The sequence below is a fragment of the Oncorhynchus masou genome, chromosome 6, assembly GCF_036934945.1.
Source record: "Oncorhynchus masou masou isolate Uvic2021 chromosome 6, UVic_Omas_1.1, whole genome shotgun sequence".
Classification (NCBI taxonomy): Eukaryota; Metazoa; Chordata; class Actinopteri; order Salmoniformes; family Salmonidae; genus Oncorhynchus; species Oncorhynchus masou.
The window spans coordinates 25,252,195-25,274,325 of record NC_088217.1 but is presented as its reverse complement, the minus strand read 5'-3'; the positions used below and the strand labels follow the sequence as shown (position 1 = coordinate 25,274,325).

The 22,131-nt window shown below is 41.2% G+C and overlaps 1 protein-coding gene across 2 annotated transcripts in view; it reads left to right on the top strand.

Moving 5' to 3' along the window:
- The window catches only part of fkbp5 (FKBP prolyl isomerase 5), a 35,081-nt gene extending 14,645 nt beyond the window's left edge, over positions 1-20,436 (top strand). Inside the window, exons 4-11 of one of the 2 annotated variants that reach the window (XM_064968065.1) lie at positions 4,243-4,385; positions 4,653-4,767; positions 5,032-5,188; positions 5,368-5,458; positions 5,737-5,820; positions 14,336-14,521; positions 17,924-18,163; positions 19,045-20,436. In XM_064968065.1, coding sequence (XP_064824137.1) covers positions 4,243-4,385; positions 4,653-4,767; positions 5,032-5,188; positions 5,368-5,458; positions 5,737-5,820; positions 14,336-14,521; positions 17,924-18,163; positions 19,045-19,158 — 1,130 coding nt within the window. In that variant the 3' untranslated portion in view covers positions 19,159-20,436. The remainder of the gene's footprint in view (positions 1-4,242; positions 4,386-4,652; positions 4,768-5,031; positions 5,189-5,367; positions 5,459-5,736; positions 5,821-14,335; positions 14,522-17,923; positions 18,164-19,044) is intronic. The other variant, XM_064968066.1, reaches the window with a different exon arrangement.
- The last annotated feature ends 1,695 nt before the right edge of the window (positions 20,437-22,131 follow it).

Here is a 22,131-nt window from a genome sequence, read left to right as displayed (position 1 = left end):
AAACTACATTTATTATATTTTAAATTCAGGCTGTAACACAACAAAACATGGAAAAATTCAAGGGTTTGTGAATACTTTCTGAAGGCACTGTACGTATTTATAAATGTATATGTCATGAATGGGATATTTATTAATTGTTAATGAGTGCATTTGAAGAGCATTTGATCTATAGTCACATTTGGTATTCATGTAATAATAAGGAATTCCCCTCGACTATGCCCACAAATTGGGGAAAACCAGCATTCTTTCTCGTAGACCCCCTCTGTGAAAGAGCCACCTTCGTCATAGATTTTTGTTATACAGAAATAAAAAAACATGCTGAAAGGCTGCTGTGTTGTTCAATGTACATGTAGCCAGGTCAAAAATGCCAACTTGCGGTTCGCAATGCTCCCACGTAGGGAAATCGAACCTGCGAGAAGAGCACTGTGGCTTCATGCTATTTGGTGTGGAAGAGTGGGAAATTGTGGGGACCCGTTGTCCAAGTAGGCTACACGTAGCAATGCGTGTGGAAAACATTTCATCACAGGTAAGACATCTACATGTAGTTTTGTAATTGACTTAAGCAAGCAGACAAGAAGAAAATTGGTTTGAAAAAGGTCAGGTTTTTGCTGTGAGCCAATGGGATAATTTCATTTATAATTATAATTAATAACCAAGGTACCTTGGGTTGTTTTCCCCACAGGCGCGTGAGGCCGCAATGTTCTATTTTAAATTATATTATATATATTAAAATTGTATTATTTTGTGCTATTTTATTGTGTTACTATTTCCTTTTTTATTTTTTATTTATTACTTTTCTTACTTTTTAGCTGCATTGTTGGGAAAGGCTTAAGCAAATCTACACTTGTATTCGACGCATGCGACAAATACAATTTGATTAGATTGTGTAAGATATCACTGTTCTCAGATGTTTTATTCATAGATTTTAGATGTGAATTAAAAAGTGTTTTTGCAAAACGTAATACATCCATTGTTTAGTTGGAATACTCTGATATGTGGTTGTCTCATCTAGCTATCCAGGTGAGACATCACAAAACATTTCAGAGATCTGGGACTTAAAAATAGTCATCATCTCAAAACTATACATTTTGCTGATAGAATCTTATAGTTCAAAGTAATTGAAAAATCAAGGACTTGGATCTTTTTTTGACCACTTTTTCAGAAGAATGGCATTAATGTAAGCTCTTTATGGTAAAAACAAATAAATACAGGTGTCTTAGAGCATGTTTCAGGCTCTTAGGAAAGGCATTGCTGTTTTTGTCTTGTTCTATCAATATGAAAACCTCCATGGAAGAGGTATTAAACAAAAATGACAAACTTACATTTTATTGCTAAATAGCAAGTAGATACTGACTTTAGGTGTCAGAGACCACAAAAAATATTTAAGTTTACTTATACAGATCTAAGCTTTAGCAATGTTGCTAGTTACATACAGTACATTCTGAAAGTTTTGTATATATTAAAAAAAAATCTCAATCTGCACACAAAAGAAATATCCAGGATTGTTCGATCGGGTTCAAGTCTGGCTGTGCCACTAAAGGACATTCAGAGACTTGTCTGGAAGCCACTCCTGCGTTGTCTTGGCTGTTTGCTTAGGGTCATTGTCCTGTTGGAAAGCAAACCTTCTCCTCTGCTCTGGAGCAGGTTTCAGTCAAGGATCTCACTGTACTTTGCTTCATTCCTCATTCCCTCAATCCTCACTATCCCCACAGCATTTGTATTTATTTTTTAACCCTTATTTAACTAGGCAAGCTAGTTAAGAACAAATTCGTATTTGCAATGACAGCCTAGGAACAGTGGGTTAACTGCCTTGTTCAGGGGCAGAACGACAGATTTTTACCTTGTCAGCTTGGGGATTCGATCTTGCAACCTTTCGGTTACAAGTCCAATGCTCTAACCACTAGGCTACCTGCCGCCACAGCATGATGCTGCAACCTCCATGCTTCACCATAGGGATGGTGCCAGGTTTCCTACAGACGTGACGCTTGGCATTCAGGCCAAAGAGTTCAATCTTGATATGATCAGACCAGAGAATCTTATTTCTCATGGTCTGAGAGTCATTAGGTACCTTTTGTCTAACTCCAAGCGGACTGTCATGTGCATTTTACTGAGCAGTGGCTTCCGCCTGGCCACTCTGCCATAAGGCCTGATTGGTGGAGTGCTGCAGGCATGGTTGTCCTTCTGGAACGTTCTCCCATCTCCACAGAGGAACTCTGGAGTTCTGTCAGAGTGACCATCTGGTTCTGTGTCACCTCTCTGACCAAGGCCCTTCTCCCACGATTGCTCAGTTTGGCAGGGCGTCCATCTTTAGGAAGAGTCTTTATTCTGCCCTGGAATTGCGTTCCCATGCAGAATTAGACAGATAGCTAACAACTAAGTCTTCAATAAAACTCCCAAGGCTTGACTTTTCTTGAACGGATATATTGAAAACGTTTGTTGTGAAACTGCAAAATACAGAAAATAATCTACTTTAGTATTCAATTCACATTGACATACTGTAGCTGTACATTATACATTCCAAGTTGAAGTTGCATAAATACAAAGCACCTGCCAAGAAACCATGTATCTGGCATGATGCCAAACTAGATAGCTAATTACCATATGAGTAGTAACTAGCCAACTCTTTTCATTACTCTAATAATGTGAAAACTCCTCTGTACAATAACAAAGCATATTACACTAGAAACAGTAACAAAAGTACAGTATTGTATGTTTTACAAACTAATACAGCTGACTGGAATACATGAAAGGCATTGGAATTTGTGTGAGTAAATGCAACCAACCAACATTGATAAGTAAGCAATTTTATCAATAAACAATATTATCATCACTAGCAATATGCTTGAATTGAACTTACAAACAAATATTTTCAGTGGCTGAAGCGTGACAAGGAATAGCTGCACAGAAAGAACTGCACAATACTTCCTGATTCCGTGCAGTCTTTCTAAGTGCCAGAAAGCTCCCTAGGGGGCGATAAGCACAATGGAACGCAATGAAAGTTCATCTTAACCACTATAATAAAATACTATGTTACCTTCTAACAGGATGGCAGCATAGTCTTGGTGGTTCCAAACTTCTTCTATTTAAGAATGATGGAGGCCACTGTGTTCTTGGGGACCTTTAATGCTTGCAGAAATGTTTTGGTACCCTTCACCAGATCTGTGCCTCGACACAATCGTGTCTCTGCGCTCTACGGACAATTCCTTCGACTTCATGGCTTGGTTATTGCTCTGACATGCACTATCAACTGTGGGACCTTATATAAACAGCTGTGTGCCTTACCAAATCATGTCCAAACTATTGAATTTCCCACAGGTGGACTCCAATTTCGAGTCTCATAGCAAAGGGTCTGAATACTTATGTAAATAAGGTATTTCTGTTTATATTTCTAATAATGCAAGCATTTCTAAAAATCTGTTTTCGCTTTGTCATTATGGGGAAAAAATCTATTTAATCCATTTTAGAATGAGGCTGTAACGTAACAAAATGTGGAAAAAGTCAAGGTGTCTGAATACTTTCTGAATGCACTGTAAATTTTGAGTCAAACAATTCATTTTTGACCTAGATAGTTTGTGTGTATGTATTGATATGTAGGCTATGTGTGCCTTTTGTTTAAAAAAAGTTTATGTAGTTCTGTCCTTGAGCTGTTGTCTATTGATGTTCTGTATTATGTCATATTTCATGTTTTATGTGGACCCCAGGAAGAGTAGCTGATGCTTTGCATCATTAGTATAATAATATACCGTATAAACCATTAACAAATGCCTTATAAATAAACTTTTGAGTTGACAATAACTCCTTTAGACCTGATTTATAAGTACATCAGTAATACATGATTAATAATTTACAAATTGTGAACATACAATGATGAAACACCGTACTAATTTTCTTATAAATCATTAACACATTATTTAAAAATGTTTATGTATGTGTAAATTACTATTTAGAGATTTCTTATTGACATGAACAAATATAGGAATAATGATTAATACTTGATAAGTAAACTCTATATAAACTTATAAATGGTTTATTAAGGGACTTTAATATAAATTGTTACCCTACCATCATACTTACATCTCAAAGTGTGCATGTGTTTGACATCTGTGTGCATTTGGGGGAGGGAGTGTGGATGGTGGGTTGTGGCAACACATCTTATTCACCTGCCGTATGTATCACCTATATGTCACTGCATATGTAGCCTACATCTGTTCATCATGTCTCTTCTCATATATCACTCCACAGGTCAGGTGATTAAGGGCTTGGATATTGGTGTGTCCTCTATGCAGAGAGGAGAGGTGTGCATGCTCCTCTGCAAACCAGAATATGCTTATGGTTCTGCTGGATGCCCCCCCAAAATACCTCCCAATGCCATGCTACAGTTTGAGGTAGGTTAAGCAGAGTGGTTTCCAATGTGATGGTGGTATACGGGCCTTCATCTGCACATACAGTAGCAGGTTTCCCCTATACAGTATTCTGACTGTGGATTGTTCTAGATTCTCTCTCTGCATTGTGAACAAAACACATAAATAACACTGTCTCTGTCATAATTCTCATCATTATGGAATCATATGGTTACTGTTGTGGTCAACTGCCAACAACTGGATGTGATTTGATGTTTTTTCTGTTCTTACGTGTCTCTTCACTTCCTTTAGGTGGAGCTGCTGAGCTTCAAAGGGGAGGTGCTGACGGACGATGGCGGCATCACGAGGAGGATAAGGGTCAAAGGGGAAGGTTATAATAGTCCCAATGATGGATCAACTGTCCACGGTGAGGCAGACATGCCTTCTCTCCATCACATTCATTGTGATCTCATTAACTGTGAACTTGGTGATCAATATTTGTATTGATTTTGGTACAAAGGCTTTGTCTAACATTGACTGTGATCAACATTTTGATTTTTGTAGTCTCAAACAACACAAAAAAACAGTGAACATTCAAACCTACATTATGTTTGTTATCTGAAGTATAATAATAATATTTTCCATTTAAAAAAAATCGGTATATTTTTAATTGCAGTCCTGTATTCCACAGTGCACCTGGAGGGTCGCTGTGGAGAGCGTCTGTTTGACTCCAGGAACGTGCACTTCGTTGTGGGCGAGTCAGAGGACATGGGTGTTCCTCTGGGTGTAGACAGAGCCATGGAGAAGATGCAGAAAGGAGAATGCTGCATGCTCTACCTAAAACCCAAGTAAGGGCCTTTACTCTACTCTACTTCCTGTTGCTGAAGTGGACCTGTATGCTTACTCAGTCATCATCAGCAATGATTTGTAACCTTCAACAAGCATCTCTATAGAAAAATCACGAAATAATGAAGGTGTGCGTCAGAAATAATCAGCCATACAATACTCTCGCTCTTGTTTTTTGTAGGTATGGCTTTGGGAAAGATGGTAAAGCACAGCATAAGATTGGACCAAACTCAGACCTGATGTATGAAGTGACTCTAAATGACTTTGAGAAGGTGAGTTCTACTTGCTGGAATAGATAAGGTAAAAATAATGTGTTCATGTATCCTATTAGTGTCCCTGGAAGATACCAACAGATTGCTTTTATTTGAGCTGGTGGAGTTTAGACAATGAGGGTCTCAGTTAGATATTGCATGATGGCAGAGTGACCCTGGAGAAAATAATGGGAAGAAACAGGCATAATCTCATTGAAAGTCACCATCTCTGAAACTGATAACAGTATGTTTTTTCAAGGCCGTCTCTGAAACTGATAACAGTATGTTTTCTTTTCAAGGCCAAAGAATCCTGGGAATTGGATCTAAAGGAGAAACTGGATTTGTCTGCTAGAGCCAAACAGAAAGGGACCCAATATTTCAAGGTATAGTGCACCATCTCTGTCTTTCAGACAATAGACAAAATGTAATGACCATTGGATGCATCTGTGTATGAATATTTTAGCTAGTGATGCACCGATATTACATTTTTGGCCGATACCGATATCTGATAGTTTCCTTGCCAAAAGAAACCGATACTGATAACCGGTATTTAAAATTTTAGCAGCCTTTTAACTTATTGATACTACCCATCCCGTATCCGGGATCGTGAATACAGCCTCAGGCTCATTAGCATAACGCAACGTTAACGATTTCTGAAAATCGCAAATGAAATGAAAATAATATGCCTGCTCTCAAGCTTAGCCTTTTCTTAACAACACTGTCATCTCAGATTTTCAAAATATGCTTTTGAACCATAGCAAATCAAGCATTTGTGTAAGAGTATTGCAAGCTAGCTTAGCATTTTGCGTAGCATTTAGCACGCAACATTTTCACAAAAACCAGATAACCAAATAAATAAAATCATTTATCTTTGAAGAACTTCGGATATGTTCAGTTTTTCCTGAAAGAATCTTTGTGTAGGAGAAATCGCTCCGTTTTGTACTTCACATTTGGCTACCGAAACAAACCGAAAATTCAGTCACCAAAATGTCAAATTAACTCCATAATATCGACCGAAACATGGCAAACGTTTAGAATCAATCCTCAAGGTGTTTTTTCACATATCTCTTCATTGATATGCCGTTCGTGGAAGCCTGCTTTCGTCTCAGAATCCCATGGAAAAATACCAGCAGCTGAAAATGACGCACCAATTTCGACGGAGGACACCGGGCGGACACCTGGCAAATGTAGTCTCTTATGGTCAATCTTCCAATGATATGCCTACAAATACGTCACAATGCTGCAGACACCTTGGGGAAACGATAGATAGGGCAGGCTCATTCCTGTCGCATTCACAGCCATATAAGGAGACAATGGAAAACAGCCTCAAAAATCCTGCTCATTTCCTGGTTGCCGTTTCATCTTGGTTTTGCCTGTAGCTCCTGTTCTGGGGCACTCACAGACAATATCTTTGCAGTTCTGGAAAATTCAGAGTGATTTCTTTCCAAAGCTATCAATTATATGCATAGTCCAGCATCTTTTTGTGACAAAATATCTTGTTTAAAACGGGAACGTTTTTCATCCAAAATGAAATAGCGCCCCCAGAGTTTCAAGAGGTTAAACATTCTAGTACAGTTAAATAGTGAAAACACACACACATGGACGCAGCGGTCTAAGGCACTGCATCTCAGTGCAAGAGGCGTCACTACAGTCCCTGGTTCGAATCCAGGCATTATCACATCTGACCGTGATTGGGAGTCCCATAGGGCGGTGCACAATTGGCCCAGTGTCATCCGGGTTTGGCCGGGGTAGGCTGTCATTGTGAATAAGAATTTTTTTCTTAACTGACTTGCCTAGTTAAATAAAGGTTACACACACACACCACACTGACCAAAACGTTATTTTCTTGGCATTTACGTATGTCCCCTTTACCAGTAAAACATAGTCAAAACCTATTTCTTTCACTTAGTTGCTTTGCTGTTTCGTTATTCATTTGTTCAGTCATGCCATTCTCAACCAGGATTTCTATGAAACCCGTTTGGGTCTTTGCATGTTATTTGACCTGTCAAATAAACTTGTTGACCAATCAGGACCTAAATATGACTGCACGTCACAAAATAATTTAACGCGTTCATTAGTTTTTTTGCGTAGTTAATACACATTGATTACACTATCACTCTTATTTTATTTGTCACAACGATTCATCGATAGGTATGCTATGATGCCGGTAAAGTTGTCTCACGCATTGTCATGATTGTCGTAAAGAGGAGACCAAGGCGCAGCGTGAGTAGAGTTCCACATAATTTTAATCAACTGAAACTCACCCAACAAAAACAACCAAAATAACCGTGACGCTACAGATGTGCACTCAGGCAACTCAATGTAGACAAGATCCCACACCAGAAAGTGGGAAACAGGGCTGCCTAAATATGATCCCCAATCAGGCCAACATAAAAATACAAAACCCCCTAGACCTACAACAACCCTAGACATACAAAACCCTAGTATTACAAAACCCTAGACATACATCACTAGAGTACCCACCTAGTCACACCCTGACCTAACCAAAATATATAGAAGACAGAGATATCTAAGGTCAGGGCGTGACACGCATCTACAGTGCTGGTCATAAAAAAAGGTAGCTAGCTCATGGATGCAAACAATGTTCTTCCCAAAAAACATAGCAAAACTACATAATCTGTTTCACTAGCTATAGTTAGCTAACTAACTATATAGCTAGTTGTCATACTCTAAAATAACCCTCATTTATAAGACAGTTCTTATTTAATAATTGGTGGTTGTACCCATCTATGTGAAGCTAGCCACAATAAGGATTTGCCACAATAGGGGTCTTTGCGGTTAGCCTTCGAAATAAAAGAATGTAACTGACAGTGATGCAAATGCATACAAATAGTAGAATTATGCCATAATTGAATAGATCATGCTAAACGAGGTTGGAATGTTGTTATATAAAATCAACAAAAGACAATAATTTGGATGTATTACACTTTAGAATTGCATTGGGGGAATATTATTTCACTGTATAGCCTTACTTTATTAAAACTAGGCAAGTCAGTTAAGAACAAATTCTTATTTTCAATGACATCGGGTTAACTGCCTGTTCAGGGGCAGAACATGAGATTTGTACCTTGTCAGCTCGGGGATTTGAACTTGCAACCTTCCGGTTGCTAGTCCAACGCTCTAACCACTAGGCTGCCCCACCTATGGATTGTGAATCAATGACATGGGGTATCAGGCTACTCAGTGACACTCGGAGAACATTAGCATCATAGCCTTTATTTTAGGACTCTGAAACAATTGTGAATTGAGCCACATTTATTGTCAAAATATGTGTATTGAGCACTATTCCCGGGGAAAAACAATACTGTGTGGATGTTTTGGAGGACATTGGGAAAAAAATATATATAGGGTATTGAGTAGACTGTTACCCCATTTCATTGATCCCCAATCCTTAGGTAAAGCTGTACAGTGCAATATGAATGTCAATACACACAGTAGGCTGACTGGGAAGGTGATTTCACACAGTCACAGTCCCATGATAAGAGTTACATGCTAATATTTGTGTAAACTCTTCACAGTTGTGTTATGTGGGTGTCACAGAGTAGAATGATAACCCATTTCATTGCTTCATATTCCAACCTTATTTAACATTATCTAGTCAAAAATTGGCATGATTCCACCAATTGTAACCTTCTGCATCACTTTCAAAGAGGTACTTTTAGGCAAACTGAAAATTCCACTATTGTGGCTAGCTTCACAACACATAACTCGGTCAGGTCGAGCCTTGCTAGCCAGATGAAGCGAGCTGGCTGTTTATAACGTTAGCTTTGGACAACAGGGTTAAGTAGCTAGCTAGCTATTTATTTTCATGAACTGAAGTTCAATTTCAATAGGCGAACAACAAGTGGCTACCTAGCTAATACTTACACACAAGGATTCCTAAATCATTGCTAAGAATAGTGAAAATGACTGCAGTTTCTACTGGTCATTGTTTTCAGGCTGGTTGTATTGGTGCTAGCTAGGTACCAAGCTAAAGCTAGCTATCTACCTCAGAATTTGCTGTCAAACAAATAATGCTTTATTACAAACACGGTATTGTAAACACGCCGTTCGTGGCCGTTGTTTGCTTGTTTGCAGAATGTTTTGTACAGCTTTGACAGTGCTACTGATAGTAGTGGTGGTGCTTGGCTTGCATGTGCAAATTCAGAACACACAACATTCTATAATAGAACTGTGTTATTTGACGTGTCAAATTAAAAGCTTATTTAAAATGTCAAATAGTGTTATTGTCAAATATTGTTATTTGACATGTATTTCTTTTGACACGCAAAGACCCAAACGGCGTGTCCTGAAGCTAATAGCAGTGATGCTATTACTGTGTAACTCTGGTAGGGCAACATGTGAACAATAGCACACTTGGTAACGTTAGTGTGTACCGGTGCTCGACCATTCACGAAAGCCAACATCACCCACGACAGAGCGGAACAGTGTCAATGAATTCCATTATCTTGGTGTTAATGGATTTCGCCTTTGAGTTGTGTCGCTGAAATTGTCTTACTCTTTCAAATGACTGCTCAACTTGACTGCTCAATCCACACAGCAGACATTGCGGGCTAGATTAGGAATGCCGTGTTGCAGGTGTAGTGCCAAATTTTAGCGCCAAAATGTATCTAGGTTATATAGGTATGCACGTCAGCTTTGATATTGGTTTTTCACATCGGCGTTAACCTAGACATCGGGCCAATACCGATGTTTGCATTTTTAGCTAATATTGACCGATTCCGATATGTTCACCGATTATATTGTGCATCCCTAATTTTAGCCAGGTCACCCGTGATACAAGTCATTATTCAATGTCCATCCATGTCTGAGGACATCAGGAGATGACGTGGAAACCGGCCACTTGGGTTTTGCTTCGGGTTTTGCTCGGACATGGATGGGCATAATCACCTGCCTCTGATTTCAAAGGTTGCAAGTTAAAATCCAGTGATAAAAAGTTGTTTTTGAGATTTTTGTTTTTAGCCATCCCAGACCTTAACCCTTACCTTAACCATTCGGAGTTAATGCCTAACCTTAAGATTTCTGAGTTAATGCCTTAACTCTAAAATTAAAATGATGAGTTAATGCCTAAACTGAGAGATTGTAATAATGCTTATTGTATTTGTTGTACTTTTCACAAGGGTTGTGTACAAAACATTTTTTGGGGAAGTTTTTATTTTATTTAACTAGGCAAGTCAGTTAAGAACAAATTCTTAGTTACAATGACGGCCTAGGAACAGTGGGTTAACTGCCTTGTTTAGGGGCAGAACGACAGATTTGTACCTTGTCAGCTCAGGGATTCAATCCTTTTGGTTACTGGCCCAACGCTCTAACCACTAGGTTACCTGCCTCCCCAGGTGCTCAAACTATAATAAGGAACCCCCAAAAAAAGAAATTCTGCAACCGCGGTCACAGACTCATTGAGTAATTATGACTTTGATTATTTAGTTACATAAAAACAATAGATGGCCGCATCTTAATGGCTAAATAAATGACACATTTAACGATGGTGGGTTCAGAACTTCAATGACAAAGCTGTATACAGTTAACAGTTTCTGAAATATTGTAACAAAATATGCAAATGAGACCATATATATTGAGTGTAAAAAACATTAAAAACACCTTCTTAATGTTTAGTTGCATCTGGGCATGGACTCTACAAGGTGTTAAAAGCAGGGATGCTGGCCCATGTTGACTCCAATGCTTTCCACAGTTGTGTCAAGTTGGCTGGATGTCCTTTGGGTGGTGGAACGTTCTTGATACACACGGGAAACTGTTGAGCGTGAAAAACCCAGCAGTTTTGCAGTTCTTGACACAAACCGGCACGCCTGGCACCTACTACCATACCCCATTCAAAGGCACTTCAATCTTTTGTCTTGCCCATTCACCCTCTGAATGGCACACATACACACTCCATGTATGGCTCCTGAGTGGCTCTGCGGTCTAAGGCACTGCATCTTAATACACAAAGCATCACTACAGTCCCTGATTCAAATCCAGGCTGCATCATATCTGGCTGTGATTGGGAGTCTCATAGGGCGGTGTACAATTGTCCCAGTGTCGCTAGGGTAGGCTGTCATTGTAAATACTTTTTTTTCTTAACTGACTTGCCTAGTTAAATAAAGGTTGAATAAAAATACATAAAAAATACATGTCTCAACTGGCTTACAAATCCTTTAACCTGCCTCCTCCCCTTCATCTACACTGAGTGAAGTGGATTTAATAAGTGACATCAATAAGGGATCATTGCTTTCTTTCACCTGGATTCACCTTGTCAGTTTATGTAATGGAAAGAGCAGGTGTTCATAATGTTTTGTACAGTCAGTGTGTGTGTGTGTGTATATATATTGTTGTGTCTTTGGTTATGTTGGATTAAGTGACATGACATGCTATTCTATAAAATAATTTCTCTGTAATTCATAATACCTGATTCAGCTAATCAGTTGAACGTAGTAATTAACTAGAAAGTCGGGGTACCACTAAAGAATGTTTATAGAGCTGTTATCTTCCAAATAAACTCTTAAAGACCTAGTAATCTTTTACATCAATAGCAGTCAATATTTAATCGTCACCTTGTTTAGTCTCATCTGAAAGTTGTAAGTTCTTGGTTATCTTCACGAACCCTGGCTAACAAGTTGAATCAGCAATACAAAATTTGGTTTCATTATTTATTTACTAAATACCTAAATAATCACACAGAATTACATATACACAGAATGTATCATACATTGATTACAAATGATGTCATAAAGGAAAACGTCCCTAGCGGACGGAACAGATATGACAGCTGGTTACACAGAGAAAGGGGTGGGGATTTGAATGAAATAGCGGGAAGAGGGAGAAGCTATGTCTCTATCAGGCCGTAGGCAGCTATGCTATCGAAAATATAGTATTTTATGCATTCTAAATTACCGCCCATTTCAAAAACGAAAATGCAATAAATATTTACTCTGTTCACATGGGCGGGGCCACTGAGTTGGCAGAGTTTACTCTATAACAAACCGTTCTCTCATTAAGAAGCTAAAATACATTTAATCTTTTCACAAATAGTTTCATATTTCAATTGCACAACAATTCCATGTGAATCTGATAACTATAATGTGTAGACTTTCCAAGATACAGTTTATGTCATCCTATCATTAGTATTAATGTCTCAGATGACAACTGATCTGGCATCATATTCTTTAAGTACCAACACATATTTTCAGCTAGTTGGATTACCGAAATATGGTTCCTTTCCCCACCCTTTTGATGTTATATGTATATATACACATACACATACACACACAGTACCAGTCAAAGGTTTTGACACACCTACTCATTCAAGGGTTTTTCTTTATTTTCACAATTTTTTTACATTGTAGAATAATATTGAAAACATCAAAACTATGAAATAACACATGTGGAATAACCATGTAGTGACCAAAAAAGTGTTAAACAAATCAAAATATATTTTAGACTTTAGATTCTCCAAAGTAGCCACCCTTTGCCTCTTGGCATTCTCTCAACCAGCTTCATGAAGAATGCTTTTCCAACATTCTTGATGGAGTTCCCAAATATGCTGAGCACTTGTTGATTGCTTTTCTTTCACTCTGCGGTCCAACTCATCCCAAACCATCTCAATTGGGTCGGGTGAGGTCGGGTGATTGTGGAGGCCAGGTCATCTGATGCAGCACTTCATCACTCTCCTTGGTCAAATAACCCTTACACAGCCGGGAGGTGTGTTTTGGGTCATTGTCCTGTTGAAAAACTAATGATAGTGACACTAAGCGCAAACCAGTTGGGATGGCGTATCGCTGCAGAATGCTGTGGTAGACATGCTGATTAAGTGTGTCTTGAATTCTAACAGTCTCACCAGCAAAGCACTCCCGCACCATCTCACCACCTCCTCCATGCTTCACTGTGGAAACCACACATGCAGAGATCATCATTCACCTGCTCTGCGTCTCACAAAGACACGGCAGTTGGAACCAAAAATCTCAAATATGGACTCATCAGACCAAAGGACAGATTTCCACCGGTGTAATGTCTATTGCTCATGTTTCTTGGCCTAAGCAAGTCTCAACTTATTATTGGTGTCCATTAGTAGTGGTTTCCTTGCAACAATTCAACCATGAAGGCCTGATTCACACAGTCTCCTCTGAACAGTTGATGTTGAGATGTGTCTGTTTCTTGAACTCTGTGAAGCATTTATTTAGGCTGCAATCTGAGGTGCAGTTAACTCTAATGAAGTTATCCTCTGCAGCAGAGGTAACTCTGGGTCCTCCTTTCCTGTGGCGGTCCTCATGAGAGCCAGTTTCATCATATTGCTTGATGGTTTATGCGACTGCACTTGAGGAAACTTTAAAACTTTTTGACATTTTCCCGGATTGACTGATCTTCATGTTTTAAAGTAATAAGGTAATGATGGACTGTCGTTTCTCTTTGCTTTTTGAGCTGTTCTTACCATAATATGGACTTGGTATTTTACCAAATAGGGGTATCTTCTGTATACAACCCCTACCTTGTCACAACACAACTGACTGGCTCAAACGCATTAAGAAGGAAAGAAATTCCACAAATTAACTTTTAACATGACACATCTATTGATTGAAATGCAGTCCAGGTGACTACCTCATGAAGCTGGCTGAGAGAATGCCAAGAGTGTGCAAAGCTGTCATCAAGGAAAAGGGTGGCTTCTTTGAAGAATCTCAAATCTCAAATATATTTTGATTTGTTTAAACACTTTTTTTCTTGAATGAGTAGGTGTGTCCCAACTTTTGACTGGTACTGTATACTTTTTTATAACCCAATACAAAAGAGAACTTTAGAGATTGGAAGGGCAAAGGGGTTATTAAATGTTGCTTTTTTGCATGAGAGACCTACAAAACCTACTCCATGTGTTGTCCCTGGTTCTAGGCAGGGTGTTTCCTGCTGGCGGTGGTCCAATACCAGCGTATTGTGTCGTGGCTCGAGATGGAGTTTGGTGTAGGGAAGGAACAACAGCAGACGATCCAGAACTTCCTACTGGTCGCCCAGCTCAACCTGGCAATGTGCTACCTGAGGCTGAGAGAGTATGCACTGGTTGTGGAGAACTGCAACAAGGTACAATCTCAATGCATACCTGGCTGCACACATGGGATCCCCACACACATATACACGTATACCATATTCTGAAGCCAAACAGAGCATGCAGCTCGTGCCTGTGCATGGAATAGCATACGGTTGTGTGTGTCTTTAACTCTTTGCTCTGGGTCAGTGGGGTTGTATACATATGTACATTTATATATATATATATATATATATGTACATTTATATATATACTATATATACTATATGCACTATATATACACTATATTTACAAAAATATGTGGACACTACTTGAAATTAGTGGATTCAGCTATTTCAGCCACACCCGTTGCTGACAGGTATATAAAATCGAGCACACAGCCATGCAGTCTCCATAGACAAACATTAGCAGTGGAATGGCCATACTGAAGAGCTCAGTGACTTTCAACATGGAACAAACATAGGATGCCACTTTTCCAACAAGTCAGTTTGTAAAATTTCTTCCTTGCTAGATGTAACGCTTCTCATTGGTGGAAGGAGAGGAGGACCAAATTGCAGCGTGGTAAATGTTCGTCATATTTTAATTGAACAAACAGAACACTACACAAAATAATAACTAGGAGAGAAAACAAAACAGTTCTGCCATGTTAACAGACACTAAACAGAAAACAATCACCTACAACCAAAATGGGGAAAACAGGCTACCTAAGTATGATTCTCAATCAGAGACAACGATCGACAGCTGCCTCTGATTGAGAACCATACCAGGCCAAACACAGAAATACAACAAAAAGAACATAGACTACCCACCCCAACTCACGCCCTGACCAAACTAACACAAAGGCATAAAAAAGGAACTAAGGTCAGAACGTGACAGTAACCCCCCCAAAGGTGCCGCAAAACCTGAACCTATAGGGGAGGGTCTGGGTGCGCGTCTGTCCGCGGTGGCGGCTCTGGCGCGGGACGTGTCCCCCACTCCACCATAGTCTTGGCCCACTTAAGTGACGCCTTTGGAGCGATGACCCTCGCCGCCGACCTCGTACTGGGGACCCTAACTCCGGGCCCCAAATAGACGGGAGACTCCGGCAGCGCCGGACAGGCGGGAGACTCCGGCAACACTGGAGTGAAGGGCACTCCGGCATCGCCGTAGTGAAGGGCGACTCCGGCAGCTCCTGACTGACGGCCGGCTCCGACAGCTCCTGACTGACGGGCGGCTCCGGCAGCTCCTGACTGACGGGCGGCTCCGGCAGCTCAGGACTGACGGGCGGCTCTGGCAGCTCAGGACAGATTGGCGGCTCTGGCAGCTCAGGACAGACGGGCGGCTCTGGCAGCTCAGGACAGACGGACAAACCTGGAGGGATGAGACGGAGAGACAGCCTGGTGCGTGGGGCTGCCACAGGACCCTCCAGGCTGGGGATACCTACAGTAGGCCTGGTGCATGGAGGAGGCACCGGATGGACCTCTCCCTTAGGCTCAATGCCCACATTCGCCCGGCTCGGGCGGAGCGCAGGCATAGGATGCACTGCACCCTCCCAGCGCCCTGGAGACACAGCACACAGAGCAGGCGCAGGATACCCTGGGCCGAGACGGCGTACCGGAGACCAGACACGCTGAGCCGGCACAACACGCCCTGGCTGGATGCCCACACCCACATGGCACTTGCTGGCCTATAGGGCACCGGGCTATGAACGCATACTGGCGGCACCGTGCGCTTGACCGCATAACACGGTGCCTGACCAGTACTGCGCTTCCTTCGGTAAGCACAAGAAGTGGGCTCAGGTCTCCAGCCTGACTCCGCCACACTCCCCGTGTGCCCCTCCCCAAAAAATGTTTGGGGCTGCCTCTCGTGCCTGTCGCACTGCCGTGCTACCTACTCATATCGCCGCCGCTATTCCCCAGCCAGTGCCCAGGGTCCCTTACCGTCTAAAATCTCCTCCCATGTCCATGAGTTCAGAGAACACTGCTTCTCGATACCACACTTCGTGGTCCTTGGTTGGTGGGTGATTCTGTAACGCTTCTCGTTGGTGGAAGGAGAGGAGGACCAAAATGCAGCGTGGTAAATGTTCGTAATATTTTAATTGAACAAACAGAACACTACACAAAATAATAATGAAGAGAAAACAAAACAGTTCCGCCAGGTGAACAGACACTAAACAGAAAACAATCACCCACAACCAAAATGGGGAAAACAGGCTACCTAAGTATTATTCTCAATCAGAGACAACGATCGACAGCTGCCTCTGATTGAGAACCATACCAGGCCAAACACAGAAATACAACATAGAAAAAGAACACAGACTACCCACCTCAACTCACTCCCTGACCAAACTAACACAAAGACATAAAAATGGAACTAAGGTCAGAACGTGACACTATAGCTGTGCCGGTCAATTGTAAGTGATGTTATTGTGAGCAACAACGGCTCAGCTACGAAGTTGTTGGTCTAGGAGCAACAATGCTCAGCTACGAAGTGGTAGGCCACATAAGCTCACAGAACAGGACTGCCGAGTGCGGTAGCGCATATTGTGTAAAAAGTATCTGTACTCGGGTGCAACACTCACTACCGAGTTCCAAACTGCCTCTGGATGCAACTTCAGCAAAATAACTGTTCGTCGGGAGCTTCATGAAATGGGTTTCCATGGCTGAGCAGCCGCACACAAGCCTAAGGTCACCATGCATAATGTCAAGCGTCAGCTGGAGTGGTGTAAAACTCACCCCCATTGGACTCTGGGGCAGTGGAAAAGTGTTCTCTGGAGTGACAGACGAATCTGGGTTTAGCGGATGCCAGGAGAATGCTACCTACCCCAATGCATAGTGCATAGTGGAGGAAGAATAATGGTCTGAGGCTGTTTTTCCTGGTTCGGGCTAGACCTCTTAGTTCCAGTGAAGTGAAATCTTAACGGGAAGGCCCATTCATGTTTCAGCATGACAATGCCCTCGTGCACAAAGCGAGGTCCATACATAAATGGTTTGTCTAGATTGGTATGGAAGAACATGACTGGCCTGCACAGAGCCCTGACCTCAACCCCATCAAACACCTTTGGGTTGAATTGGAACGCCGACTGATCAGTGCCCGACCTCACTAATGTTCTAGAGGGTGAATGGAAGCAAGTGGAAAGCCTTCCCAGAATAGTGGAAGTTGTTGTAGCAAGCAGCAAAGGGGGGACCAGCTCCATATTAATGTCCATAATTCTTGAATGAGACGTTCGAGGAGGTGTCCACATACTTTTGTTCATGTAGTGTATGTATTAATCTGTTTAGCAAGCGTTCAAAAAATAATCACACAATTTCAACCATTCTGTTATTTATTTTTTTACAGCTTTATAAACTAATAATTTGCTTTTTAAAATGATTTATAAATCCCTTTATAAATCCCTGTAGGTATACCTTAATGTAAAATGTTACCAATGTAGTTTTGTGTCTGTGTGTATCTCGCAGGTGATCGAATTGGATGGGAAGAATGAGAAGGCTCTGTACCGGCGTGGGGAGGCTCGTCTCTTCCGTAATGAGTTCAGCCTGGCCATGTCTGACTTTAAACTGGTGCTGCAGGTCAACCCCTCCAACCGGGCGGCACACGGTCAAGTCTCTATCTGTCAATGCAAAATCCGGGAACACCATGAAAGGGACAAGAAGATCTATGCCAATATGTTCCAGAAGTTTGCTGAACATGACGTCAAGGTCTGTAACAACATCTTTCACAGTCTGGATGGGCTGCATCCCAAACTGCAACTTATTTCCTATATAGTGCACTACTTTTGAACAGAGCGCAATCGGCCCTGGTCAAAAGTTGTGCACTATATTGGGAATGGGGTACCATTTGGGACGCAATATGGATGTGTAATTAGTTTTACAATCTGACCTTGTTCACTGTTTGAGTAATTTGATACATGTGATATGAGATGTTTATCTATTTCAATAATCTGTGCTGCTGACTGACTGACTGTGGTCCATCGTTCATGGTTTAGAGCGGTAGTTCTCAACTGTGTTTTTAGTTTCATCCCAGGTTTTTTTTACAATCTCATTGTTGTTTTATATGACAAGGGAACACATTTCCCACATCTTGCATTATTAATTATTCCATATTGATCATGTTTTTCATGACAAATGAAAAGATTTTTTTGACAATTAAAAGTTATCGTTTTTTACTCAGACACGCTAATTTGGGTTGTGACCCACCAGTAGAGAATCGCTGGTTTAGAGTTTCACGTTTAGTGGTATGAGGCTGACATCTAGTGGTAGTACTGAACTTTGGTTCTCTGTTTATAATATATGCCATTTTGCAGACGCTTTTATCGAAAGGACTCATGCCCAAGCGTATGGGTGGTTGTCTGAATCAAACCCACTATCCTGCCGTTGTAAGAGCCATGCTCTTAAAACTGAGCTACAGAGGACCACTATTTACCACTCTATGCTTCCTTTTTACTCCATAATCTATTGTAATAAATATTATACTCATTAATATTGCAAAACAAAATGTATAAAAAGTTATTTATTTTTGCACAATGGAAGACATCTAAACATTTAAAAGTCCCTCTCCTTTGTATTTGTGTGCTCAACAGGCAGGGAAGGGGAAGAGGAGAAGGGGGGAGGACAGTGGAGTGATGAACGAGAACCATCAAGTGGCAATTAAGAGACGCCGCAGGAGTCAGGACCACGGCCAGGACTGTCCTTGATGCTCCAGAGGAGGCCAGGGGGGCAGGTCTCCCCTCGCTATGCACACAGAGGCAGGGACCAGACGGGGCCAGACCACACCCCTCCACCCTGACCTCATTATCCTCTACCTACCCCCCACCATATGTGCTGTCCCCTGCACAACAGACAGGGGGCGCGAGTGAGTGGGGAAGGCTGCAGGCCAAACAGCATTCCTTCTTTCAGTCCATAACATGGAATCCAGTCCAGGTCTAGTCCTGAACCACTTGCGTTGCACAATGCCTCCAAATGCACACCTCAACTTAACTCAAACCCACAGTCTGCATTCTGATGTTGATAATCAAATATCATTTTGCCATTGCATTTTCTTGTTTGGCGCAATACAGATGAGCAACAGGTATCATTCTATTTTGGTAGCTTCAATCTATTGGTTGAGTTGGCTGGGGTTGCCTTGCACCTTGTGCTTAGTCACAATTGTAATCCTCAATATACATAATTTGGCAATGTGGAAGTGGTGACACTGTGCCACTATAACAGACAAAACAGCTGGCGTCATTGTCACTTAATTGTCATCAACACACACAGTCCCAGAAGACTACTTATGTTAAGACAATGAGTCATACAGTATATTTGCAGTGACTGAAGAACCCCCCCACTCTTTACTCTTGAACATGGAGAATTAACAAGTACAGTCTCATCCCAGATAGACCCTTGCATGGTACAGATGCTACATACTGTTCTGTGTGTGCTACTCTCGTTGACTGCCCAAATCAATGCAAGTCCAATAATGAAGCTTTAAGTCTCAGCTTTCCAAGCTGCTGTCCAGTCCTCTCTGACTTCAACCTTGCATTCTCTCCTGGACAAATGCTTTTTTCACAGTACACTCTTTGAATTTAAATTATGTGACTGATATCTAGGGCAGGTTTTTATTTAACCTTTATTTTGACAGGGAGTCATGCTGGGACCAAGGTCTCCCGTAATTACAAAAAAGGTTCTAGTCTCGTAGTTCTCTTCCTCCTCAGTTCTGGAATGGGTGGCTGTACTGTCTGACTTGTCTTATTTCCTTTTAATAAAAGAGTGTTAAATTATGGACAAGGATGCACCTCGATCTTCAGCTAAGATTGTAAAATCACCGATGTTGTCTTTTAATGAACAATAACACTCAATGACACCTTGGATAAAATCTGGGCTTTCGTTTTTTTGCATTCATTGGACATCTGCCCTTGGTTGTCTTAATGATTTTATAATTGTTAAACAAAACAAGGGAGGCTTATGCTCTCAATATAAAAAGAAGCCATTGACTCCTTGTGTGTGTATGATTTTTTTATTGAAACATATCTGTTTAATTTAAAATGTATCTCTGTACCCAACACTATTTATTGGAGGGTAGTTACCTTAACCCACAGTAATGCCACAAGGTTAGGATTTAAGTGTAGTGTTGCCAGGACTACATATCACAGCATATAAACCTTATCAAGAGTTTCTATGTTAATAACATCCATAATATTTGTTCACCAATGCTCTGGATACAAATGACCTGCTTCTATTCATACTGACCCAACTATGAATGTTATTGGACTACACTAAGCGTTAGACATAAGAGTCTTACAGTGTTATAATACTATATGCACCACATACTGTACAGAATCCATTGAAAGTGTTATAAACATGACGCAGATGGTATTGAATTAGATTTTTTTATTTAACCTTTATTTAACTAGACAAGTCAGTTAAGAACAAATTCTTATTTACAATGACGGCCTACCCCGGACAACGCTGGGCCAATTGTGCGCCGCCCTATGGGACTCCCAATCACGGCTGGATGTGATACAGCCTTGAATTTATGTTTCAACAAATTAATAAAGGGATACTTTGGGATTTTGGCCCTTTATCTACTTCCCTAGAGTCAGATAAACTCATGGATACAATTTTTATGTCTCTGTGTGCAGTTAGAAGGAAGTTGCTAACTAGCGCTAATGCAATGGATTATTAGCATTAGCCAGTGCGCTAACGCTAGTTAGAGCTAGTTTCGCAAGCCAGTGCTATCTTCCTTCATACTGGTCACAGAGAGATACAAATGGTATCCATGAGTTCATGACTCTGGGAACTAGATAAATAGCCTTACTGCCAAAATCCCAAAGTATCCCTTTAAGTATTCACTTTATCTCTGGTAAATGTGCAAATGCAGGCATTAGAGATTACATTTTTAGTTTACATTGGCCTGCCCAACCCAACTGGACTTTTAGTGATGCATATTCTTTATCTGCCATGGTGTCACACCCTGACCATAGTTTGCTTTGTATGTTTCTATGTTTTGTTTTGTCAGGGTGTGATCTGAGTGGGCATTCTATGTTACATGTCTAGTTTGTCTATTTCTATGTTTGGCCTGATATGGTTCTCAATCAGAGGCAGGTGTTAGTCATTGTCTCTGATTGGGAACCATATTTAGGTAGCCTGTTTGGTGTTGGGTTTTGTGGGTGATTGTTCCTGTCTCTGTGTTAGTTTGCACCAGAATAGGCTGTTTTGGTTTTCCACGTGTGTTGTTTTGTATTATGTTCATGTTTAGTTGTCTTATTAAAAAACATGAATAGTAACCACGCTGCATTTTGGTCCTAATCTCCTTCAACTCAAGAAAACCGTTACAGAATCACCCACCACAACAGGACCAAGCGGCGTGGTGACAGGCAGCGGCAGCAGGAGCAGCGGAGTATGGACTATACTACTTGGGAGGAAATCGACAGGTGGGTGGTCGACCCAGGGAGAGTGCCGGAGCCCGCCTGGGATTCGCTGGAGCAGTGGTTATAGGAGAATGGAGTTGGAGAGCCGAGCACGGCGACGCGGACGGAAGCCCGAGAGTCAGCCCTAAAAATTTCTTGGGGGTGGCACACAGGGAGTATGGCGAAGCCAGGTAGGAGACCTGCGCCAACTTCCTGTGGTTACCGGGGGGCTAGAGAGACCGGGCAGGCACCGTGTTATGCTGTGGAGCGCACAGTCTC